The sequence below is a fragment of the Hippocampus comes genome, unplaced genomic scaffold, assembly GCF_001891065.2.
Source record: "Hippocampus comes isolate QL1 unplaced genomic scaffold, H_comes_QL1_v1.1 scaffold92, whole genome shotgun sequence".
Classification (NCBI taxonomy): Eukaryota; Metazoa; Chordata; class Actinopteri; order Syngnathiformes; family Syngnathidae; genus Hippocampus; species Hippocampus comes.
The window spans coordinates 3,377,593-3,403,787 of record NW_017805379.1 but is presented as its reverse complement, the minus strand read 5'-3'; the positions used below and the strand labels follow the sequence as shown (position 1 = coordinate 3,403,787).

Here is a 26,195-nt window from a genome sequence, read left to right as displayed (position 1 = left end):
GGGGGTCACGTCTTGAGTTAAAGCTTTGCTTTGACCTTCTATTTGATGGTTGGCCGGGGGATTTCCACAAGACTGCGCTGAGGTTTGACAAACGGGGCCAAGGAAGAACGTGTTCGATTTGGGTGCTGTTATGCAATGCCTTCAAGATTTAAGAAGACAAAACAAAAAAAGGTTCCCAGGTGTCGTCATGAAAGGTTCTCTGAGCGTCTCCCTTCAAATAACACAGAGGACATCAGCACATTTATTCCACATCCACTTGTCACAATCTGGTTGAAATGACGCCGGTTCGGTCTCATGGCTTTGGGGATCATGACTGTGGGTGGCTATTTTGTTTGCCATTTTAGTGACTTTTTCCAACCCCCCGCAAAAAACAAGCAGCGTCAATAAATAGAACGGCTTTTTGTGGTGTTAGTGAGGACTTGTGGAGACTCCCTTGAGTGAAGATATTTAACCCTCTGCGTCAGATGATGTCACTGACACGAACTCACCAAACACCAATTCCATATCTGACCAAGAGTAAATCTTTCCTTGAGATCAGAGCATCAACTCAGAGGCAGAGGTGAATAAATATGGAATCCATCGTGCAAGATTAACTTTTGCTGCGTGAAATCAATATTCAGCTTGACTGGGTTAGGCTATTCTTCACAGGCAAATAAAAGCCGAATCGAGAAACGATCTGTCACGGCTCTGACGCAGCAACTTTGCCTCGTCTGTTTATGAAAGTTGCCAGAGGGGAGAAACGCGTTTGACTAATTCGTCCCGTCCTGTTTTCCTTTCTCATCTCGGCGCAGACTATCAGACCCAAACGCCATTCCCGACTACCTTTGCAGAGCGTCGAGGATAGAGATCGAGCCTCGCATCATGCACGGCTCGTTCGGGTTGCGCGGCGCTACTTTTGACAGATGCCGGCTGATTGGAAACGGCGCTCCGAGGTGGCGGCGCGCGCATGCAAATCTCCGACGCGCCTGAAAAAAACGGGATGACCGACGGCGTTGAAATTTACACCAGGCCGTCGAGCCCGGGCGGGATTTACCGTACTGTGGTTAGAGGACAAAAAGGCACGCCGACCACAGCTCGGCTGCGAGATTCCATCCATCCATCCATTTTCTGATCTACTTTATCCTCACAGAACCAACTGCCACAGTCTACTGAAATGACTTGAGAAGTGCTGTGTTTGTCACAGGTGATATGGCATGACTCCTTCTTCAAGATAGCCCTTGTATGAGTGTTTCCAAACATTCATTGGGCCAAAGCACATCCATCCATCCATCATTTTCCAATCCGCTTTATCCTCACAAGGGTCACAGGCATGCTGGAGCCTATCCCAGCTGTCTTTGGGATAGAAGGCAGCGGACACCCCGAACCGGTCACCAGCCAATCGCAGGACACGCAAAGACGAACAACCATCCGCGCTCACGCTCACACCTCGGGACAATTTCGAGTGTTCAATCAGCCTGCCATGGATGTTTTTGGAATGTGGGAGGAAACTGGAGTACCCGTGGAAAATCCACGCAGGCACGGGGAGAACATGCAAACTCCACACCGAAAGGCTGGAGATCAAACTCGCGACCTCTGCACTGTGAGGTCGAGGCACTAACCACTGAACCACCGGGCTGCCCACAGCAATATACCAATCAATTTACAATGAGGAGCATGTGAGATAACCCATTGATCGACCGCATCAAATTGGACATCGGAGTGCAAAAGTATTCGTACACAGGCTTGCATTACAATGCGACCAATCAGCATTGTGTTTGTTGGTCACATTGAGCCAAGTTGGGGGTAGGAGGGGGGATGAAACGGCCACGATTTTATTCCTTTTGACATCAAATCATCATCGTCCAGGTTATATCACCGCCTCCGAAATGCCAAGTCCATCGTAACGACCCCTCGCACTAAAATGTTCCCCGCTTCCTTTTCACCGGAGACGGTGGCAAGCAGTGACAACAGGTGAACGCATCAATATTCAAGTAAGAGCGACGCAAATATAGCACTGGCTGGAGACGTGCTTGAAGGCGCTCACTTTTAACATTCAGAGCCATCACGGTCGCTTGGCTGCAAAATAACCAACAATGAATCACAGGCTGGACTTGGGCAGCGTGGTTCAAGTCCACACGCACACACAAAACTCTCAAGTGGAAACTCTCAAGTGGCAATTGAGATACGTCAAGTTGTTTCTGTCATGACTCTGATATTTGAGCTTTTCAACATTTTTCGATGAATAAAAGCAACCATTTTTCATCGGAATTGCAAGACGTGCCGCGATCAAGCGTCGCTATTTGCAAAAACTGGAAATCCAGGACATGCCCCTTCTGTACTATTGTTCTTCTGGTGAGGAAGTGTTTCACCTTGCCAGCCCAAACACTTTTCTGGCGCCCGCGTAACATTAAAAACGAGCTGCTTAATTGCTGGCAAGCGGCAGGCGCACCTCCCCGAAGCCTACGGAACAGGAATGACATAATAAGAGACAGCATCACCACGCTGGCATTTTAAATAGAGGCAGCAAAAAAAAAAAAAAAAAAAACTCCGCAAGCAGAGAGTGAGTACACGAAAGCAAGATATCAACGGGGCCAACACAGATCCAACAATCATTTCAGATCCAGAGAGAAGTTTCCATTTTGGAGCGGTGCCCAGTTGCAGACGGTTTCAAACCCATGATGGATGACTGGGGGGCACTTTTGTATTGTTAACATGCAGCAGAGCTGCCCCCCCCCCCAACTCCTCCTCCAAACTCCTGCCTCGACTGTTACCAATCATTAATTGCCACAGAGAAGCCGGTCCAATTTTTTATTTTATTTTTTTTTTTGGGGGGGCTCTTCAGTGAAACTCGTTTGTGTCGTTCACAAAAATTGGTCAACTAGAGTTGCAAAAATTGGTCAACTAGAGTTGCAGCTATCGAATATTTGGGTATTCGTATTAAAAAAATTGCATGGTTGAGGAAAATGATTCATACAGAATAACAACCAAATGCATTTCATTTTTAGATCAAGATTTTTTTTAAGTGCACTCTTGATAATGTCCTGTTTTTGAATTAAGGGATGGAAATCACGTCATCTAACGTGACTAATTGAAAAAAAATATTAAGATTATTATTTTCACAATTATTAAAATAATTGTGGGTTGCAGTCCTCTATCACAATCTTATTGCAATGCAGCATAGCGCATGTTTTGTTGTATCGCAACTTTCTTCATGTAAGGAATTATGTCCGACAGTATCATCGAATATCATATCGTGTATCACATCAAATTGTATCCTATCATACTGCACTGTAACTTATCATCTGTACAGTGTGGGGGGTGGGGCAAAAGAAATTGGAATATTTCTGGAATGATTAAAACAAACGACATTAACGCGGGAATGCACCTGCGTTCCCATACAGACGGAAAAGGACACGGGCGACTCAATCTCCTTTTCACGACAGCTCGGTATTTATGCTGACAGTTCTTCCAAACCGCAAAAGCTGGATCAGCAATCTGTCCATGATCACTTTTGCTGACAGTCAGCCGAGCGTCTTGCGGCACAGAGACTCTCTCGTATGACGTCATCGCATGGTGCGCTGAGCTCGCCGCACAATATTCGCAAAAGAATAGCAAAGGGAAATGGGCATACATCACATGTTCCCATTTTCACATACACCCCAAAAATACAAAATAAAAAATAAAAAAAAGACATCCGGGTTGATTATCGGCGGCAATATTCAGCAATTTAACACACATCGGTCTTGGCCTCTCTCTTTTTTTTTTTTATCTGACGGCACGAAATGGAACAAAGATAATTCAAAGTTTAACTTTTTAGTTATCCCGAAATTTTAGAAAAATTCCTTTTCAGTCAAAAACTTTCGTGAGCTATTTCTTTGTTTAAGTTTTCATTTAACTTTCGAAACCGCTGAACCTGGGAGCTCCCTGCACTTTATGTTCGAATTTTACAACAAAATGCGATCAAGATCCATCCATTATCCGAGCCGCTTATCCTCACCACGGTCGCGGGATTAAACGAGAAAGAAAAAAAAACGCTTTCAATGTTGCAAATCCAAAAAGTTGTGAACAAACATGCCCTAAAGGCAATTGAACGACATGTTGCAATTTGTGGTTTTAAAAAATTTGGATGCCAATATTTTCCCTTTAACCTCAAACGGATATCGGCTCCAACTATCGTTTATCTGCCTCCACGACTACTAATCGTCACCGGCCTGGAAAGAAACTCATCGGCCTATATTTGCTGAAAAATTTATAAAACATTTGGACGGAATCCCCACTACACTCTCACAACACCACTCAACATCTCATGTCTGATGTGTCAACCTTTAGCTGGTTCTGCAAGTCACATGCTGACTGTAAACAAAGCGGTTATGTAATCATCATGCCCCATGTGTGACCCCCGCTATCAAAACTAGTTGCTACTCATAGGTCAATCCGGGGATGTAGACCAGAATGAGGACCCCCTATTAAGATTTGTTGGTTGCTTGATGAAAATCCAAACCCCTCACCCCTAGCTGATGTGACTCATATTTCCCAACCTGCTCGGCGGGATGGGAAAGACCCGCCGTGAGCAGCAAATGGGTTAATTCGTGATTGAGAAACAGAACCTCTTTGTTAAGACCGGGAGAAAGAGGAAGTAAGAAGAAGCAAAACTTGTAAGGCGACTGTTATTGTTGACAAACAGGTAGAAAGCAGAGACAAGAAGCACGGCGTCAGCACGTCACATTTGCAGTCAGGTTTATTTACACGGCGCCAATCCCAACTGAAGTTATCTGCGGGCTCTTTGCACACCTCGCACAGAACAGAAAACCAACTAAAGCCCACATGAGCAAGCAAAGGGAGCCAGAGGGTGTGTGAGTGTTGGATGAACCTCGAAAAGAACCCAGTTGTGTAGGTTCCTTACGAGGTACAACCAGAGTCGCAACGCACACAAACAGAAGACGTCACACAAGCGTGGCTTCTTGTATTTGTTGACAACTCCAGCGACAGGTGGACAGGGGCGGCGAGGAGGCGGATCCGTCTTCGACGAGTTCCACCGGAGACATTTTTGATTTTGGATGGCTAAGCTAGTTAGCTCGCGGGCTAGGCTCGGGTAACTGACGAGGAGGAAAAGGCTACAGTGGCCTCCGTTAGCCGCCACTAGCGCCCATCCCCCTCCCTTCCAACAACCAAGCGGCAGCCTTCCCTTTTTCCAGCGCGTCCACCATCTTGAATCTGTACGCCCGTCTTTCTCCCCCACCCCCTTTTTCCCGCCTCACAAAAAAAAAAAAAAAAGCACGACAAAAAAACCACCGGGCACTCACCTTTAACGACCATCCCCGGCTGCAGCGTCACGTCCCGCAGCGACGAATCGATCCCCTTTTTTATTATTTGGCCTTATTTTATATTGGCAAATTGGCCCGTGCGAGCGGAAGGTTGCCTCGCAGAGAAGAGCAGCAATCCTAAACCGCCATCTGGTGGTATTTTCCTCTCTGCGGTGCAGCGGGAGCGGCGCAGCCTCACGCTGGGACGCGGCTGCCCCCTGGCGGACACTCCGCGACGGACGTGCGTTGCGTCGGGCACGCGCCTTGCCTTCGAGTAATAGGGGGTCGAGGACGCGCGCGCGAGTGGCGGTGGTCTCACCCCGACGTCTTTGCCACCTCTCTTTTCGCTTAAGCTTCTCATATATTAACTTTCTGCAATGTTAAACAACATTCAGCGGTGACCCAACCCTTTTCTACCCATTCATGAAAAAAAGCCTTACTTATGCGGTTACAACAATGTGACGTCTCGTGACGCCACCCTTACGACATAAGAGTGAAAAGTCCAGTTGTTAGAGTATCTTCTGTTTACCTGTTGAGATTTCACATTTATACACAAAGTTTATTTTAAAGTACTCAATCAATAGTATTCATTCATTATCTTTTTATTGATTGAATATCGTCAGCCATGTAGCACAATTGAAAGTCATTCTTCAATATTTTGGGAAAACAAGGAAAAAAAATCCTTTCGCTTACTTGTTCACCCATCTGACTTAAGTTTTTTTTTTTACGATGTCAATTTAACCTTCATATATCATATTTGATCACATATTCGTGCATTGCATCTTCATAACTTACTGAATTCTAAAATATCATATTGCATGTTGTCATATCATATTGCACCTTATCTCGAATTATTTTATCCTCTTATGTAACATATTTTTGGATTTGAAAGTTGTAGCGTTTTGTCCTGTCTTTTTTGTTGCAGTGTACCTTTCTGAACATGTTTAGAAATCTTAGCGTTATTTGTGTCATATATCTCAACACAATCAGGATATACGGACACGTCTCATGGTTGGGCTTCATAAAGGGCACTGGGGGGCAAGCCTTAATAATTCACAGTCACCTGCAGAGCTCCCCGCAGACTGTGTGGCTCTTCGTGCAGCTCAGTGCCCTCATCCAGATGAGCCAGTGGAATGAATGGCGCTAACGTGACATAAAGAAACACTATTGTGACAGCAATTGAGCATCATATGTCGTATTTGATCTTATCGTATCGTATATTAAATTTTAATACCCGTACCTTATCATTATAAAAATATTGTACGGTATCGTAACATTTTGTATGGTACCTGACATTGTATCTTTTCACACTGTGTCACAAGTAATATCATATTCTAACGCGGCTTATCAAATTGTATCTTATATTGTTTTTTTTTTTATATCGTGTCTTCTTATATCGCATGATATTGTACTGTATTTTGACATATTTTATCTTATATCGTTCCCCATCTTAACTGATTATATTGTAGTGTATCGTACCATAACAGTGTATCGTGTCGTATCGTGTCATATTTTACTGTATCTGAATATATTAGATTCGATTTTATATCTTCTCACTTTGTACCGTATCACATCACGTATCAAGACACAGTTTATGTGATTGCCGCGTACGTTTCGGACTGTATCGGATCCAATCTAACCTTTTGTAAAGGCAAAACGTTCCGCACGGCTTTTGCATTGGATCTCTTTCAGCAGCGCAGGTGTGTCTACGTTTGGTTCCAACAGACAACCGTCCACACACCTACGATTAGAGCCAGACAGAACAGCAGCATTGCACTATTTCAGTCGAAACTCCTCAGCGTGTGCTTCAAACTCATCGTGCAGAAGCCAACGTGACTCCAGATCTAGACATGTTTTTTTCTTTTCTCTCCGTTCTTTGCAGCGCGGACAGTGGAGGGTTACACAAGCGCCACATATGCATCACCGTATGCAATGCGTTCAAACGAGCGTGTATTCTTTAAAAAGTCGTGAATTGACCTTCCCTACAGGCGGCTTTGTGGTGAATAATACGTGTGCGCATCTATCCCGTTGTGGCCTGTGCTCGGGCTATAACCTTGGCAACGTAAGCATCAGCTTTTTAGACGCCACAATCAGTCACTCTCAAAGTCGATTACAGTGAAGATAAACATCTCTGTTCATCTCGCCGGGGGACAAAAAAAAAAAAAAAAAAATGGACCCCGGGAGTTGCGCTAGCCCATTTCAAATGTCCTGTCTTTTGACGTTTTTAGATGATTGTGATAACGGTTGGCTTGTTTGTCCATTGATGAAGGACTTTTTTATGATTACTTTTGTTCAAACACAAGCCACGGTCAAAAATGTCTATTAAAAAAAAAAACAAAAAAAAACATTCACTCTATCTAGCCAGCTAGCTATCTAGCTAGCTATCTCTGATTCAAGGTGGAATGATTTGATTCATCTTTTAAATCCGAACCGATGTTGCGATTGAAATCTATTTTTCATCACACCCCTATTAAATACGAATGACAACAATCAATGTTAATTCAACACCACCCAGTAAAAGAAGCGGAAAACGTAAACGAAGAAAGATATCCTCAAAATTACACGGTCGATACGTGGACAAAAATGGCCGTGAACAACAAGGTGAGAGGGAAGAAAAATCGAACAAGGCCCGAGGGTTAAACTTTATGAGAACAGAGTCGAAAATGAAATAATTAGTCATTCATCCGCTCGATAACACTGTTCTTCTCGGTTCTTGGTAGCGACCCTCCTCAGCAAATACACTCAGTGTGTGCGTTTTTTTTTTTTTTTTTTTACTAGCACGGCCTAAATAGCGATTGCGCTCTCACTCCGTGGTCACCATGGCAACGGCAGATGGATCTTCCTCCCCTTTCCTGTCTGAAATGAGTGCATGGAAGCCAGTGGCTCAAGTGAGAGGCCTTTTCTTATCAGCACCCACCATTGTGTTTAACAGCTGAAGTGGAACGGCAACGAGGTTAGGGAGCGCACACCTTCCCCAAGGTGTAGTTGTTCACTTAAAATCAGGAAAGAAAAATCCTGGTTTTTTTTTTTTTTTTTTACTAGCACGGCCTAAATAGCGATTGCGCTCTCACTCCGTGGTCACCATGGCAACGGCAGATGGATCTTCCTCCCCTTTCCTGTCTGAAATGAGTGCATGGAAGCCAGTGGCTCAAGTGAGAGGCCTTTTCTTATCAGCACCCACCATTGTGTTTAACAGCTGAAGTGGAACGGCAATGCGGTTAGGGAGCGCACACCTTCGCCAAGGTGTAGTTGTTCACTTAAAATCAGGAAGAAAAATCCTGGTGTGCCGCATTTGTGTTGTCAGCTGTTTATGCAATCGGGAGTGTGGACGCTGATGAGAACGCGGCAGCGGGTGACTTAACGAGATTTTTGCATGAAATGTCATGTTTTGTTTTGTTTTTTTATTCCGACTTTTTTCTCTGTATGAATTGATTGCAAAAATAAAACAAACAAAAAAAAAAAAGACTTCCGATTTCTCATCATGTTTCTATTTTCTACTTTTTCGTAAAAGGACGAACTTTGCTGGGAATACAAATCTTCCAAATATAATTCAGAGATTTTGATGTAAAAGTCTGACTTTAGAAAGAAAAACAAAGACATAAGGGAAAAATTCAGGTCATTCAAAGAATTTTGCATTTGGGTGGTGGCCTGCTGGTTGGCGAGCTACTTTTTTTGCAATGCCCGACATAAAGGTGGACAGCACTCGAGCAATTATATTCCAACTTTCACTGAAATTGGGTGTTGTAGTTTTGCTAACTCAAAAGCTACCGAGCTAACTCGATAGCCACCTCGCTAACTAGATAGCTACCTACCTAGCCAGATAATTACCTAGCTAGCTAGCGGCTACCTAGCTACCTAACTATATAACTACCTAGCTAGCTGCTACCTAGCTAACTAGCTAAGTAAGTGTGCCAAATGTTAAGACTGTCTTTGTGACTAGTGTAGTTGTGCCATCCCGTCAGTCCGTGACACCACCAGCAGCATTTTCTGTCTTGTGGCCATCTGAGCGGCCTCCTGTTCGTGATTCAACTTCCGCTGCTTTTAATATTAGCGTTTCCTGTGTGGGGCGTCTGTGAGCCATCTGTGGTTTGTCAGTCATTGGCAGAGGGAAGATGTGACAGCTTTGTCCCTGACTGATGAGGCTAAGGAGGAAACAAACTTACGTAAAGGCTAAGCACCAATTCAGGGCTGGTTGGAGTGCATACATTTTTGTTCTTGTATTTCATGGATGTATTTTCTTCTGACGACTCTATTCTCATAAGTCTTTTTTTTTTCATTTGGAAAATTCATACTTTTTCTTGAAGGGGTTTGGGTGGAGAATTCGATTGAAAAAAATGACAATTTTTATTTGTAATATTTGAACTGATTAGATTAAATGTTGGAATTTTCAGACTTTTTCCTTCCAGGGAAGGATGACATTGAAAATGACTGATTTCCATCTGGTGTCTGATAGGTTTTAAAGCTTGCTCGATCCTTGGGGAGGGGTGAAGGTTTTTTTTTTTTAACTTGATGCCCCCTCTGTCAAAAGCAGATGCCCCTTCAAAGTTGACAAAGTTGTTAGCGCCAGTGGACTGAAAATTTTTGTTGACTGGTGGACGTCCTCGTTTGGGGTGTGACGGGATGTGTGACAAAGATTTTCTGTACACACACACACACACACACACATTTCAATTGTATTCCATGTAACATTACGCCTTTTATCTTGAAATATGACGACCTTTAATCTCGAAAAAGACGAAAAAAAAACTTGGAATCTTCAAATCCAAAATGGGCAAAGCTTGCAGTGCTCATGTTGACGCATGCTCAGACTCTATGATTAGCTTCACCCCCTCCTCTCTCTCTTCCTCTCTCCCTCTCTTTACCTCTGTGTGTAAGGCGGAGCATCCTCTGCATCAGACAGTGATGGACGATCAGCAGCGGGTCGCCATATAACGCACATCCTCCTCCTCCTCCTCCTCCTCCCGGTCCTGAGGTGGCTTCTCTGCAGTCTCATCCTGGTCCGGGTGGTCCTCCTTTTGGGACGATTCTCAACTGCCGCATGCAGGCAAAGGCAAAGTGGGGGATGTGGGGGGAGCAAATGGCCTGGAAAAGAGGCAATGGATGGGAGGATGCTCAGTGACTGAATGACCAGCTGCTTGTTTGCAGGTGAGTGTTTTTCATGATAATAAAATATATATATATATATATATATATATTACGTCTGCACTTTTATCCACCAAAGAAGGAGAGTGGTGCGTTGAGATACGGGCGAGACGACTGAGTTTTTCAAAACATTTGCAGAATATATATATATATATATATATATATATATAATATGCATGATCGCCAAGGGGGTCCCGAATAACCTTGAAAATCACATGACCCCATGATGAGCAAGACACTCAGACAGACGTGCATTTACATAATGACACACATGCCCTGGGCAACACAAACACACAAACACACCCACACCCACACACACTCATACACACACACACCCACACTCAGATTTAAATGCAGTAGGAAAATGTCTCAGTGACAAGCGCCTTGCCAAACATCTTAAATTGTGCATGAAATGTGAGGCAAAGACGGTTCTAGACTTGAAGCTGCGTCGCCAGGTGCAAAACAGACGATTGCGGTGGTGCAGCACAATCATAAAAGACAAGAGGTACATTGCGATCCGTCCCGGGCGCGTGGTGACTGCTAAGGCGCTTCTTAAATGTCATCAGAGAAATGTGGCCAAGCTTTGGTCTCATACCGTGGCTGGGAAGCATCCAGCAAATAAAAAAAAAAAAAAAAAAAAAAAAAGCAAAGATGAAATAAAAGCAATTAAAAATTTGTGTAGAACATAGAAAGCTACGGATGAATATTTTTTTTATTTTACTTTGTTAATTCCATTTATTTCAGTGATTGGACATTTACTATTTAAAAGTATTCATTTTTGCCCAGTTCAAATTATTGCAGGAAATTACAAGACGTGTTATCAGAAATGTATATTTTAAACGTCATTTCAGATCATTTTCAAACAGTAAATCCACTACGTTAAAATATATATATTTTTTTATTTTGTGGAAACAAACTGAATTGTTGTGTTTTTTTAAACACACACACTTACACACATATGTGTGTGTATATATATATATATTAGATAGAAAGATTGATTAATTTGAATTTCAAAATGGCCGGGAGAGTTCATATGGTTCTCCTTGACCTAAAATACCAAGACTAGTTTGGAGACATAACACTCCCCCCCCCCTCCCCCCCCATCACCCAATAATGTCTTTCCCGCTCGCGAGATGAGCGCTTGCGTAAGTGTCATTGGCAGCCATCCCACCACAAGGTGAAGTAAAAAAAAAATAATAATAATAACAAATTTTGATAATAAATAGCTTGAAGATAGTGCTGATGAAATCCGCCTCTTCGAAGCAGACTCTTATCTGGTCACGGATGGAGCTTTGACTCCCTTCCAGACAACCTTGGAGGCCGAGACGCCACAGCGTTCTGCTATTATTACCGTGGGAGCCATTCGAAATAGAAATGTCAAACCCGCGCCACACACTGAGAGGATTGAGACAGGATGGATGATGTATGTATGGATCATGGAAGGGCGTCATTAGCCTGGGACGGCGTTGCTGTTCATGTTGATGTTCTAGGAAGCAACGCAACTTATTTTTTCGATCGAGCCTGACTCGGATTTTGCATCGTGTTGAGATCGGGTCTTTTCCAATAACGAATGTCTCCTCTTTGTCCAGCAGGTTTGTCCTCTGCCAACGCGCGCGATGGAGTCCACCCACCTGCTGGGCGGCGCTAAGAAGCGGGTCAAGATCCACCCTCACACCGTCACGGCTAAGTATGCCACGCAGACCCCTTATTCCCCGCAACCCGGAATACACACGCACTTCCCGCAGCCCGGCGACGAGGGCTACGACGACGCGCCGTCCTTTGAGGACTTCGGCTCCTTCCTGGAGGAGACGTCGGACAGGAAGCAGCTGACGGAGACCAAGAGGTGGCCGCTCGCTCTGTTTGGCTCCAAAGACAAGGACAAGGGCGCCGCCCCGAGACCTCCGGCCGGCAGGGGCGGCGATAGCGGCGAAGCGGGAGCCAGGGCGGGCAAAGGCCCGGGGAAAGGGGTCGGGGAGCAGCTGGCCAGTTTCGGAGAGGCCTCGGTGTCGGCGTCGCGGCTCACCTGGGTGGGGCTGCTGGGGGCGGCGCTGGCTAACGGCTGCGTGGTCGTTCTGACCCGAGTGGCCTCGGAACGCTTTGGGCTGGGCCCCCTCTTTCTCCTGTTGGTTCGGTCCGTGGTCCAGCTTCTGTTTGTGGCGGTGCCGTTGTACAAGGGGGAGAACCCTTTCGGACCCGAGGGTTACCGCCTCCGTCTGCTTTGTTACGGGGTCGCCTATTCGCTGTCCCTGTGCTGCGCTTACTCCTCGCTGACCTTCACCTCCCAAGAGGACGCCGCCCCCGCCTGGCGCCTGGCCACCACGGCGCTGTCCGCCACCTTGGCCTTCCTGTTGTTGGAGGAGCGTCTGGGTTTGTCAGATGGCATCACGCTGGCGGTGGGGCTGTGCGGTTTGGGGGTCCTGCTGCTCCCCGCGGCGGATGAGAGCAATGCCGATTCCCCGACAGATCCCGTGGTATTCTGGAGGGGCACATTTGGGTGGTCCCTGTCGGCGCTTGCGGGGCTATGGTTGGCCCTGGCCCTGGTGGGCTACCGGTCCCTGAAGGAGAGAGTGGGCGTGGCTACGGCTCTGTTCACCGTGAGCTGGACGGGCTGCGTGGTCACCCCGGCCTCGTTGGCCCTGCTCCAGGAGGGCTGGTCCTGGCCGGCAAGCGTTCCTGGCTGGGGCCTGGTCGTGGCTTTGGTGGCTTGCTCGAGCGTCGCCTTCCTGGGGGTGACGCACGGCCTCACGCGGGTCCACCCGGCGCTGGTTTCTGCGAGCCAGAGCCTCGAGGCGCCCCTGGCCACGGCAGCCCATCTGGTCATAGCGCGGCTGGCCCCCAGCGCACCCGAGGTGGTCGGGAACGCCATGGTGGTCCTGAGCGTCGGCTGGTTGGTGACCACGAAGCTGTTGGCGTCCCGCGGGGGCAACCGGCGTCACAGAGAGGAATATGAGGAAATTCTAGACTCACCCATTAAATAAGACGCTTCTGCCCGCACCCTCTTCTCTCTACCAAGTCAGTTGTACACGCTCGCTGGTAGTTTTATGACCTCCACCAAGCACAAAGTTAGATTCGGGAGGTTATGTTTTGATTGCCACTTGTTAGATCTTGAAAAAAAAAATTGACTGTGGTTTTTCATGCACTTTGAACATTTTGTGTACAGGCCAAGGAAAACAACCAACCCCTAAACCACTACTCCTAACCCTTATCCTAAAACCTAACCGCCAAATCTTCACCCAAAATCGAACCCCCAAATTTATCCCTAAAATCTTAACCTCCTTCAAACCCAAAATGTAATCACAAACCATAAATTCAACTCAAGGACCTGACCCACTTATTCCTCACTCTAAATCCAGAAACCTAAACCCGCTAATTCTAACCCTAACTTTAAATTCCATCCCAATACCCTTACACTAAAACCTTTCACCCGAACCGCCAATCCTCCTCACCCCTAAATCTACCCTGAAGCCAAACACCAACTCCGAACGCGACCCAAATCCCATAAACCGAACTTTAACCTTGAAGCCTAAACCTTACTCTTAGCCCAACCGCTAACCCCCTAATACCATTTGATTATCCGATCCGCTTTCTCCTCACAAGGGTCGCGGGGGTGCTGGCGCCTATCCCAGCTGTCTTCGGGCAGTAGGCGGCGGACACCCCGAACCGGTCGCCAGCCAATCGCAGAGCACGCAGAGACGAACAAATGTCCGCGCTCACACTCACACCTCGGGACAATTTGGAGTGTTCAATCAGCCTGCCATGCATGTTTTTGGAATGTGGGCGGAAACCGGAGTACCCGGAGAAAACCCACACAGGCACGGGGCGAACATGCAAACTCCACACAGGAAGGCCGGAGCTGGAATTGAACCCGGTATCTCTGCACTGTGAAGTCAATGTGCTAACCACTCGACTACCGGGCCGCCCACCAACTAATATCAAATCCCAAAAAATGATCGATTAACCCTAAACCTAAAACCTGTCCCCTAACAGCCTATTCCAAATTTTACACCTGCCCAAATCCGAACCCATTTATTTATACTTTCTGTCATTTCACGGACTACGGCAGGAAGTAGCCTGCAAGCTGTCAAACAAACAAAAACATGGCAATTTGTCTTCATTGTTTGGCCTTGGTGGGGGTCTTTGAGTGCCATTATTGTCTCATTTGTGCTGTCTTTTTTGGGGGGAATTTTAAAACCTTTTTGGTGGGGGTTGATTTAAAAAAAAAAAAAAAAGTGCCAACATGGTGTCGTCTGTTCATGTGACAATAAAATTTCGCTGGTGAACAAACAGCTCGACTCTTTAAGTTGGTATCAATCTCGACGCTTGAAGGGAAGGTATTTATTTATGAGGTTTTTTTTTTTGGTTTTTTTTTAATGGCTTCACACACTCGCCTGCCAAGGCGCGGCGCCAACCATTTCGGGACTCGAATGGTATTTGGCAACCACAATGAGGTGAAAGAAGAGTAATGGCCGCCAAAGAAGTGGGAAGTGAATCCAGACAGACACCCGTGCAGGATGCAGTCATTCCTTCGACGGAATGACTGTATCCTGCATTGATTCCGTTTGGTTTTACTCCTGTGCAAGTCGAGTTTTTGTCCCAGCCATTTCCTCATCATTAGCCACCTGCTTTTGTGTTTGCTCTCATTATCAGCACGCCTCTCTCGCACCGTATTGCAGCTGAAAACGCACCACGGAAGCCGACGTTCACCAAAGCGTCTCATTAGTTGCCAGGATGAAAAGAACACAGGGGACAAACATCTAGTTATTCAAGAATTTGGTGATGTGATGTTGTTATGTTACATTGTGGGTTAAAGTGACCCATTTTAAAAGCTAACAAAAGATTTTTTAAAAAAGAAGAAAAAAAAACACATAAAAAAAAAAAAACTTCAAACCTGTTATGACATGTCGTGTTGTGTCATGTGTTTGTTTTGCATTGTCACTTCTAATTTTACTTTTTGATGACCAAACATGCGGCGGGTCACCCTGACCCGTGAACATTTTTGTTGTCGAAAAGAAACAAAAGTAACAGAAGCCTTAATCAAGATCACATTCCATTTTTGATCAAAAAGGGCAGCGGGCGGGGTACACCCCCCTTGAAGTGGTCCCCGGCCAATCGCAGCGCACAAACAGACAAACACCGACGGACAATTTACAGCCTTCATTTCATCGAACGTGCATCAGGTTTTTGGAATGTAGGAGGAACGGGGAGGCAGTTGTGGCAAACCATTTTTACGGGAAAAAACAAAGCCAAAACAGTGGCATATTTGACACATTGCAACACTTTTACTTGGCGCAACACTTTTACCATCTGCCAGTTTAAAAAAAATCAAATGCGACCCTTGAGCAGAAAGGTTTGCCCATCCTTGGACTAGACCGGGAGCGTGCGAGCTGTGCGCACAATTGGCTGCGACTTAAAAAGCACCGCGTGGGCGGAGGGAGGACACATTTCCACAAGGCTAATGGTCTTCTTTTCATGACTCTTTTATTGCTTCAAATGAATCCAGATTTAAAAAAAAAAAAAAAAAAAAGTTCAAATAGGGGGGAAAAAAATCCTCAATAATAATCCAAATGTGCAAATATAGAGGTGGATGTAAAAGTCTGCACACCCCTGTTTAAATACTAGTTTTTCTGATGGAAAATTTAGACGTATGTGTGTGTGTATACAGTATATATATATATATATTTGTGTGTGTGTGTGTGTGTGTTGAACAGGGTACAGTTCACACTAATGGTGGAAAAAGTTGATAACTCTTTCTCATTTTTTTTTTTAATCACACACACACACAAAAAAGATTTGAACAGGGGTGTGTAGACTTTTTATATCCACTGTAAGATAGCAGTCCATCTGGTGTGGGCCTCTCACGAGTCTCCTCTGTCTTTCCTCAGTGTGCCCGCCTGCTGGATAACTCGGCCGAGCTGCACATAGAGCCTCTGCAGCTCGGTCGCTATGGTAACTAGCGCCTTTTCCACGCTGTCGGCAGGGGGCGCCGTCACTTCATGCGTCACTTCTTGTTCTTTAAGACCCAACGCCGAAGGCTTGGAATGATTATACATCTGCAGGGTGGCGTTGAACCTCCTCTCCCTCGCCTCACCTTCCTCACGGAGCTCCAGGAGGTCCTGATGAAGCAACTTGAGGGCGGACTGCCAGGGCGGGCACTGATGGGACGTCGTCCGGGCCAGGCGATCAACCTGCGCCCTGAGGGACGCCGTGGCCCCACAGCAAGATTCCGAGGACTCCAGCAGCATGTTCTGCCTCATGTGAGAGTTCTCCAGGGCGATGAAGAGCTTGTCCCATCGAGTGAGCTCCGCAGACTGACACGATGTTTGCGGCTGCAGGGAATCCTCTAAGGAGGATACACGTTAAGAAAAAAAAACAATGAAGTAAATATAAAGAAAACAAATAAATGAAATTTTTCATAAAAATGAGAAATAGTATTTTTAATTCAATCTATACGTAATTGATGACATTGAAAGCAATTGTCCTGCTTTCGCGGTAAACGGCAGAGCCAATGGAAAAGACGTAAAGGTACCTTGCTGTTGCTCACTAGCCACCTCGTTGTCGTAGACGTCGGCGTAGTCCACCTGATTGTTGTGTGGCGACGAGCCCACGCATGCCATTGTGCAAAGCACTGCCCATAGCCTCAGCACCCCCCATACTCTTAGAGTGCCCATTTTTTGGAAGGGGGGGAGTCCAAAATGTAGTACAAGAAGCACCTGGCTTCTTGTAGGCCCTGTAAAAAGTGTTTGCTGTGGGCCCACTGAGGCCGCCTTATAAACTCAGTTGGAGGGAGTAGGAGGTCCAGTCTGGGGGGGCGGGGGCGTGTGTCTTTGACTGGGGGCGAGCGTGGGGGGGGGGGGGGGGTCCAAGAGAATTTACGATGGTCTTGTAAATGCAAAAAAAAGAAAAAAAAAATCTGACCTTGCTTTTTTAAAGATCTGCCAACAGTCATTTGCTTTGCTTTAATTTTGCACCACCAACTGCCAAAATATGTTTTATAACATTGGTTTTGAATAATTTGTCAAATTTCAAACTGCATTATGTTTTCTGTAATGCCTTTGTATTGCATTTCATAAAATCACTCATCAAATTTCTTTTTACACTAACATCAGTATACTCTCCCTAATAATGTTTTCATTAAGCTGTGTTCAATTTTGTACAAAATGAGATTTTTTTTTTTTTTTTGTGCGCGAACAGACAATGTAGTATGAGGTGAGACTGTTTTGTCGTGAACAATTGGACTTCCTTTCAGACATTCTTGACGATTCCCCATTGCAAAATGCAGGATGAGAATGTGTAGGCCCTGTGTGACACAAAGAGAGATGTTTTTTTTTGGGGGGGGCAGGGGTCACATACCTGATTTTAGGTCACCGGGTGTCGGAGGTCCTTAGGAAAAAAAAGAAATGTGACAGTCAGCATCCTGTGCGGACGTCGCAGCAATCCGTAGGGGGTTTCTGCACGGGAAGAGAAACAAGACATCAACATGAAGAAAAAAAAACCCAAATTGCAGCACACCAGCAAAATGTTTGGTTTTTTTTTCACGATCACATCATGAGATGTCACCCCCCCCAAAAAAAAAAGACTGTTTCGTTTGTTGGATCATAGCAACTAAATGGAGTTGAACAAATCATGAATGACTTGAAGAAATAGTTTTGAAAAATTACAATTTCATCAAAATTTCCATCAATATTATTTTGAGAAAAAAAAAGACAAATGTCACTTGTTTATTTTAAAACGACTACACAAATAAAACATTTTCACGCATCTGAAAGAAATATAGGGTTGCCGGGAAAACGAGGAGGTCACAGCATGTGGGGAAACTCGACGGGGGCGATATGATGAAAGCGCCGTTCTTCAAATAAAGTTTCCAAAGCATTCCCTTGGTCGGCTTGTGACGCAGCCCGACACACGGGCCACAGCATTGTGCAATAAGACTGGGTGTGCCCCAGCCCCCCCCCCCCAAAAAAAAATCACAGGAGTGTCAAACACAATCTAAGAGTTGAAAAATAAAATCTTTTAAGTATGAGTCCCTGACAACTAGAGTGGGCCAAGTCCATTTTTGTCATGATTTTTTGGCCACAGGGTAAACTCAGCCAAGGTCTAGTACAATGGTGGTTCCAATCCAAACAACCATCAGATTTGTCAATATTTCATGAAAGATGAGCAATAACATTTACTGTAGCGACACTTAGACAGTTTTGAGATATGAGTTTTGGGAGATGCAAGCCATTATTCCTCTGATTTGCTGCTTTGACATTTGGGCACTGTGTGGAAGTGGCCAACACAAGGTTAACTTGCTTCCTAATAAACTTCCTAAAGTTTGACAAATAACGTGGCTTCAGTTTCTTTTTTAAGTTTACGGTCAAAGCGAGTATAACACAAAGAGAACCTGATTTGATGGACCGCTTTTTTAAAAACAACTCCCGAGTAGCTGCTAGCAAGATCAGAATGTAGCCTACCTCTGAATGTAGCCTAGCTGTTCATGATGGAAGCTTGCCAAAACGAAATGTTACTGGGTAGATGTTATTCGTTTGTTTATTTTTTTATTTGGACCCCCCCCCCAATAAATAAATCTCGCACCATCATTTTAAACATAAAAGACGCAATCAACTTACCTGATGACCTGATGGGAGCGGTCACGTGGGCGCCGTTGGTTGCAGCCGTCCATATGGCACCGTCCAAACCTCGAACTTGAGCTTTCTATCCTTGACATGAAGCAGAGAGCGTTCCAATTGCTTCTTTTTAACTTTTCTGAGTTAAATCAGCGGCCAAGTAATTGGAATGGTCTCTTTTGCCCGAGCCTGCGTGGGTCTCCGCATTAGCCTCTGTTAGCCATGGTACAGATGATTGAAATATCATCTTCAGTCTAGCCTTGTTTCTCTACAGTCTGCCGTTGGTTAGCTTTGGCCATGACAAGTTCATAAGTAATAACTTAAACAATACTTACAGGCATAAAATGGGGCCAGAGAGGGATGATTTTCACAACAGATAAACACTGGGAATATTTTTGCATCCTGTTCAATTGCTGTAATCCGCCAAATGTACACCTTTCACACTTTGCTGACGCCATAGCAATGACAGCAGTTAGGGTGAAGAGGATGAACTTTGTGACACTTTTTTTCTGCACGCAGTACTGTACCCCAAAACTGACGAGGATGCACCAGTTTCCTACTTTTACAGGGTGGGCCGGTGGAAAAAGTAATTCATCATACAATTTATTATGTCGTAATTCACTCATCACAAGTCGCGAGGATCTTATTTCCTGTAGCGGCAAAGGGAAAGATTTTGAAACAACAACCAAAAAAAAAAGAGCAGGAAAGGTAGTTGAGCGATCGCAAGGGACAATTGTCGTTGAGACTTGTACATTTTTTGTTGAGTCGTAGGAAACAGTGTTATTAAATATCACACAGCTGGGAAATGTAAAGCAATGTTCTGAATAGTGGCCTGCACTCTTCAATTAATGACTGCTTTCAAAAATGAATACATATTTGAATTGAAGACATATTAGTGAGCTCGTGCATTTGACTACATACACTGCTGTCATTATTGTACAAGTTAAAACCAAGTTGCATTAACAAATGCTATACCTGAAAAAAACAAATGTACAGTCACCATTATTTTTTGATTAAACGTACAGCATTTTGTTTCAGCAGTAAACTGTAGGAAAGTATGTTACACCCCTAAAAAATACCCCCCCCCCAAAAAAAAAAATCTGTTTTGGGAGCCCCATGTCACTGTTTGCATATTTATTTCCACATTAAACACATGCCAACTCAGCGTTGACGTCAGCGACATCTCACACACACACACACCTCTAGCCTGTAGCATGATAATGACATCATCTACATCATGTATGTATTTCCATTATACATATACACCCCCCCCCCCCCCACACCACCCCACCATTCCCCTTTTGGGGGGAAACTGTATTGCATTTGTATAGTTTGGGTACATTTTGCAGGTTCAACCAGTTAGATGTATGTTAACCCCCCCCCCCCCCCACACACACATCCATCATGGCCTCTATGAGGGGAAAATGAACAACATCTGGATGTGAACACGAGTACTACAATTGACCTATTGGGACCACTGAGGGGGTGACACCGTGTGTGTATGCGTGGAACGATCTTATTTCACCTTACTTGGCTTCGAAATGCAAACGCAAAGACACACACACACTCACACACACACACACACACACACACACACACACACACACACACACACACACACACACCCAGGAGAAAATGACCATGAACTGAGCCTCGTTTTGGGGTAGAATTCAGACAGTTCATTAGGTACACATACACAAGCCAAAAGGAGGATCGAAAGTATTCGAACCTGTGCGCGCACTGTACCGCAGTCTTGCCACAGTTACCTTGAAAGAGTAACTTAGTTACTCGATGACGACACTTGAAAACTAACTGGTGATGTCACTGATGACTTCAATTTTAAATGTAACTAACTTTGTGGGTTTTCACCTGCACTTGTTTGGCCATGATGCGGGGGAGACTCGTGAATTAGTCGGAAGACGCGGGTTCAGAAGATGGAGGATGTTCATGTTCTGATGGACAAGCATGACCAGGGATCTGTTCGTTGTTATTGTTAGCGCTCACTCCCATCGTCCAAGAGTCCTGGTCGAATTCCGGAAGGTGGTGGACGACAGCGACGGCGGAGGCGGAAGAAACTTGATTTTCCTCAGCAGAAGGATGCTGACAGGGAGGTGCCCCGTTGGTGATTGACGACTGCCACTTGTTGGAGCACAACACGGCCGGTACGCTGCAAGGACATTGGAAAGTCAAAATGTTGATCATGTGTTTATTCCCAATTATTTATGTTGAAGTGTGAATATAGAAATGAATAGTATATGTTCATCAAGCTTTTCTAAAAACGTACATTGGCACGTGTGTGAATCCTGTGCGACAGGAACATTCAGGTAAAAAAAGTGAGGGGCGGGGAGTTAAATTAATGAATTCAATTGCAAAAAAAAAAAAAAACAAAACAATTTAATAAAATGGAAATGTAAAAATAAAGTAAAATGTAATAGCTATTTTTTAAATCTATTTTTAACAATAAGTAGAAAAAAATGCAAAAATGTATGCTTTATTGTTATGACCATATAAACATTTATTTTTCAACAATACATTGCAAAAATGTAAAAAAAAAAATCATTTAAAAAAATGGCAAACAAATGATCGCTTGGAAATAAGCGATACTAAAATATTTCAGTTATTTCTACTGTATATTTACAAAATAATTACAAAAACATTCAGTAAAATGTCATTCAAACAATGTAAAATTCAAAATAAAAAAAAAATCCATGAGAATTTGAAAATAAAAGGCGACATAACACTGAAAAACTAATGTGATTTAAAAAAAAAAAAATTTGCCCTATTTGGATCAGAAAGAGGTATGACTTTTCCAACCTGGCCAGCTGTTTGTGGAGCTCCAGGGCGTGTTGCTTGCATTGGGCGTAGTAACACGTCTGCGCGTCCACAAAGTCACTCAGCCTCTGCATGTGGTTGTGCTGACAAAAAAACAAAAAACAAAAACAAAACACCACAACACAAACAACCCACACGTCACTAAAACACTGTCAAGTGTTGTTTCTGGGCAACACATATGTTGGGTGTTCCAAACACTCACGCAAGACAATCCGCTGTCCCGCTGGCTCGGAAAAATGACTTACAAAGCGGTTGTGCGTGCGTGCGTGCGTGCGTACGTACGTGGGTGTTGCTAATTTCTCCCAGAAGCTGTCGCGTGACTTCCGATTGCCGATGGAACAAAGACTCGGAGATCCTCAGCTCCGTTTCGGCCTAAAAAAAAACAACAACGGTAAATGACAAGCGCATCCGGAGAGGATTTGTCACTTTTTCCACATTTTGTTGAGGTTGACAGCCTTATTCCAAAATGGAAATCATTTGTTTTCTGTACTCAAAATTCCAAACACGACACCCCATAACATCAACAAGAAGGGATCTCTAGGGCCTCTCGGGTGGATTTTTTTTTAATCCATTTCAATGTTTGGCAGAATATAATTACGCTGATTATCTGGCTGATTAATAAAAATAATTTTTTTGGTAAAAGTATATATATGTATATATATATATGTATATATATATATATATATATATAAATGAACAAAATAACATTTTTGGTTCCTTTACACTTAAAACAATAACGATATGATTTACGGGCAGAACATTTGACTATTTTATCATCCTCTGTCCTGTTTACTTTACAATAGAGAGGAAAATATATGCAAATTTCAATTTATGGGCAATTTTTTTTTTTTTTTTTTTTTTTTTTGGAGCAGCCCACAATCAATTTGGTGGGCGCTCGAATTTATAGTGTTTGAAGTTTTTGAAAATGTATTAAAACTAAGTCCAAATCTTTGGTTTTAAGTATCTGCCGAATCCTGATCCGATATCTCGGCAATGCATTAAGAAAAAAAAAAAAAGTGTGCATCTGAATTTTATGAAACCAAGACAGAGACATACATACAGACATCTACACATCAATTGTTTTTTGAGTTCTAAATTGGAGGATACGCTTATTGAACAACTCAAAACGTGTCTCACTCCATCACAGATTGTTTTTTTTTTTTTAATGTCAACTGACGTCAAAAAAAAAAATCTGGGATGTCAATTTACCGCGTGCCAAGTGTGTGTGTGTCGATTCCACTCACTCACTTGCGAGATCTCCTGCGCCCACATCTGTTGGACGAGAGAGGCTGAGCGTCAAGAGGACTCGGCGACGCTGACCCCGAGCGGCTTTGTGCCGACTCACCTTCATCCAACGAACGCGCATGAATCGGAACATGTAGGACACGTGAGACGAGAAGTAGTCGTCCTCCACGGGGTTTGCGTCCAGGTTCTGAGGTCGTCAATCAGATGACAACAATCAAGCAAGCAAGCAAACGCCGCGGCGTGATGGCTTCAACCGTTCATAGTCCTTCTCACCCTGGACTCTTGTTCGGCCTCATGAGCGCTCCTCAGTCGGCTCTTGGCAACGTCCAAGTCCAGACGCTTGCTCAGCAACATCCTGCGCTCCTCCTGAACACGAGTTTTGAACCGAATGAATAATAGTGTTTCTTCATCATGATTTCAAAAATCAATTCCAAAAAAATGAATCATGCAAATTATTTTTTCCCAGAATCGCACAAACGATCGACTCGGGGCCAACAGTCATTAATGTTACACCCGTTCGATATTTATTGGGTGGAATTTGAGCATTTTGGCTCGCTTCAGACGGAAAGGTGTTGAGTGTTTGTATAATGTGTCTCACGACTCATTCACCGCCATAAAAATGAAAGTCAGAAAAGTTTGAATGTTTTCTTCGAACTCCTCATTTTTCTTCTTTGTATTGTCCATCAATCTGGATGTCCTTTGCTGCCTCTCACAGGTCAGTCTTGGTACTGTGACAGATGTAATTCAAAGAAGAAACTGCATTGATTTTTTTTTCTCCCCTTTGTAATGTGTGGGATGGCTCTCATTGTAAATGTGAGTTAAACAAGTGTATGCTTGACATAAATCCAAAGGATGTCCCCCCCCCTAGGATGTGGTACCTGCATGGTTTTGTATTCACACACGCCAAAGCGTCGCAGAGGGCTGAGAAAATGGATGGTTGCGCTCTGGGCAAACTTCCTCTGGGCCTCGCCGAGCTGCTTCTGAGCCTCGCCGCATCGCAGTAGTGATGTTCCTGAACACAAAAATTCAATTCGTCGCTGCATGTTGATGACAAAGTTGCGATTACTATCATGCACTCACCGTAAGGGCTGCTGGTTCCCATCTCCAGCCCAGCCTGAATCATCTGGTCACCCAGGAGCTCTTGAGCGCGAGGTCGAGACGGGGCAGGCCAGTCCAGATGCTCGTACAGTCTCTCCTCCAGTCGCGCCGCTGCTCAATACAAATAAAAAGCTCGTGAATACAGGAAATTGGTTAGAGAGGTATTTTTGCGCTTTGTCAGACTAGCGTTGAACAATCAAATGAATTCACATCAACATCGCAAGGTAGTAGAACTGAATTGTCAAATCGCAAAGGCTGTAATTTGGAAAGAAAAAAAATTCAGCTTCAATTCAGTTGGTCGGTAAGCTTCATTTTTTTATTCCTATGTATGTTTCATATATTTATTTATATAGTGTCTAGATAAGGTCAGTGCTTCGGAAGAATCTGATTTTGTTCCTTTTCATCCGTATGTTGGACATTTGGCCCAAAGTATACACTTCCAACCGGCAAATGTGCTGTCGACTGAAAGTGACGTTTGATAAAATGGCTTGTCAACTTCAAATATCTTACAAGTCACCATTGTATCACCGACCCGTGCTGGGCTGCAACACGGCCTCTGTCTGTGAGACGATGAGGTCCGTCCAAGTCTTGGTGGCATCCACCCGGATCAGGAGCTCCTCCAGGTCGGGATCTAAGTCGGTCTTGTCGGCCTGGCCAAGACTCTCCCCCGTGTACTGAAAAGTACACTGTTCAGGTCAAATTTGATCCTTTTTGATAGCAATAAAAAATATCCTAAATGTTGTTTCCACTTGGAATTTTGTGACTTTTCCTAAAGTGACAAACAGTCCACAAAAAGTCGAATATTTTAAAAGGTCATTGTTTTGTAGAAGACCTACACACATTTAATCTTTGTAATGTTCTGTTAAATCATCGAAAAAAAAAACACAGGCCTGATGGTGGGACTCCCCGAAAGTTTAAATGGGGTAAGCGTGTACGTATTTTGGTCGAACAGCACCATTAGCTAGCACCATTTTCTGGTTTTTCTTTTTTTTTTATGTATTTATTCATTTTAATTTGATTATATTTACCTGGACCGCGCGGTTGATGAATTGGCTGGCGTCCACGGCCAACCGCGTCAAATCCATGACGTCGTCAAGGTCGAGGAGAGAAGCGCGGTACCCGATGTTTCGACCGTAGTCGAACCGTCCTCTGTCCCCGGGAACCGAGCTAGGTGAGCGACCGCCGGCCACCCGCTGACCCCTCCATTTTCCTTGGGTCAAGATTACATTAGCTAGTGACCATATGACAGATGACTTTGCTGTGTTGTTTTTGTCCTTTTAGCCATCGGATTCGCGCGATCCCTTAGGTTGAGTCGTTACAGGAAGGGCTACAACTGAAAATTTTTACGAGCGAAAATGTTAAATTTTTAAATCTGAAGCTTTTGACCTGCTTGATAGACGTTCCTGAGAGCTAAACGGTAAGAAGTTTCAAATCTGTCCGTAGAGTTCCGGTATGGCCCGCTAAAGTAAAAGCACAAACGGAAGTTTGTTCAGAACGGCCTTATTATGTAAAACAGACTGAATGTTTATGACAAAAAACATTGATAATGTATAATAGTTGCGTCTCTGGAGTGACTGCCCACAAAACAAACAAACAAACAAACAAACAAAAAAGATTATAAAGCTATATCGCCCAGCCCTATATTTCTATATGCTTTCCATTAATTGCCCAGTGCACTTAAAAAAACAAACATTGACAGCAAATAGATGTCACCTTACCCCCCAGGAAATAAAAGAGCAAACTAAAATGCTTGTATAGAACCCCTTTGTATGGTTAAATCATACAAAAATAGAACCTTGATCTTGATTGTCTGATTACATTTGCCCAGTGTTGTAATGTACAAAAAAAGCCCACACTACAATCCCCTTTACAGCCTTTAGAAAAAAGAACTCTTCCATCATAAAGGTCTGCATTATTACCGTGGCTTTATGTCAAAAACAGAGCTGCAGCAGGAGTCACGTGTTGACAAGAAGTAAAAATGTACCAATGA

The 26,195-nt window shown here is 44.2% G+C and overlaps 4 protein-coding genes and 1 long non-coding RNA gene across 7 annotated transcripts in view; 1 reads left to right on the top strand and 4 right to left on the bottom strand.

Moving 5' to 3' along the window:
- Positions 1-5,780, bottom strand: part of stag1a (STAG1 cohesin complex component a) — a 28,099-nt gene extending 22,319 nt beyond the window's left edge. The window contains exon 1 of the mRNA XM_019872369.1: positions 5,283-5,780. The gene's annotated coding sequence lies outside the window, so the exon portion shown is untranslated. The remainder of the gene's footprint in view (positions 1-5,282) is intronic.
- Positions 5,781-10,151: 4,371 nt separating this feature from the next.
- LOC109517303 (solute carrier family 35 member G2-like) lies at positions 10,152-13,872 on the top strand. 2 transcript variants are annotated; one of them, XM_019872371.1, is made up of 2 exons: positions 10,152-10,427; positions 12,017-13,872. In XM_019872371.1, the coding sequence occupies exon 2, from the start codon at positions 12,041-12,043 to the stop codon at positions 13,400-13,402; it is 1,362 nt and encodes a 453-aa protein (XP_019727930.1). In that variant the 5' UTR covers positions 10,152-10,427; positions 12,017-12,040; the 3' UTR covers positions 13,403-13,872. The 2 variants fall into 2 exon arrangements, with proteins under 2 accessions (XP_019727930.1, XP_019727931.1); XM_019872372.1 differs by having other exon boundaries at positions 12,014-13,872.
- A 2,352-nt stretch (positions 13,873-16,224) lies between these two features.
- LOC109517216 (pentraxin-related protein PTX3-like) lies at positions 16,225-17,269 on the bottom strand. Of its 2 annotated transcripts, none has more exons than XM_019872243.1 (2): positions 16,951-17,269; positions 16,225-16,764 (listed from the first exon to the last, which is right to left on the bottom strand). In XM_019872243.1, exons 1-2 carry the CDS (start codon positions 17,090-17,092, stop codon positions 16,280-16,282), a joined length of 627 nt encoding a protein of 208 aa, XP_019727802.1. In that variant the 5' UTR covers positions 17,093-17,269; the 3' UTR covers positions 16,225-16,279. The 2 variants fall into 2 exon arrangements, with proteins under 2 accessions (XP_019727802.1, XP_019727803.1); XM_019872244.1 differs by having other exon boundaries at positions 16,225-16,766; positions 16,959-17,269.
- A 318-nt stretch (positions 17,270-17,587) lies between these two features.
- On the bottom strand, positions 17,588-20,336 carry LOC109517217 (uncharacterized). Its single transcript, XR_002168503.1, has 2 exons — positions 19,034-20,336; positions 17,588-17,872 (listed from the first exon to the last, which is right to left on the bottom strand). It is a non-coding gene; the product is annotated as an uncharacterized LOC109517217 (long non-coding RNA).
- A 350-nt stretch (positions 20,337-20,686) lies between these two features.
- On the bottom strand, positions 20,687-25,781 carry LOC109517213 (endophilin-B1-like). The gene is made up of 10 exons (XM_019872240.1): positions 25,234-25,781; positions 24,738-24,879; positions 24,188-24,316; positions 23,986-24,119; positions 23,381-23,473; positions 23,208-23,294; positions 23,111-23,134; positions 22,145-22,234; positions 21,845-21,945; positions 20,687-21,197 (listed from the first exon to the last, which is right to left on the bottom strand). Exons 1-10 carry the CDS (start codon positions 25,288-25,290, stop codon positions 20,939-20,941), a joined length of 1,116 nt encoding a protein of 371 aa, XP_019727799.1. The 5' UTR covers positions 25,291-25,781; the 3' UTR covers positions 20,687-20,938.
- Between the last annotated feature and the right edge of the window lie 414 nt (positions 25,782-26,195).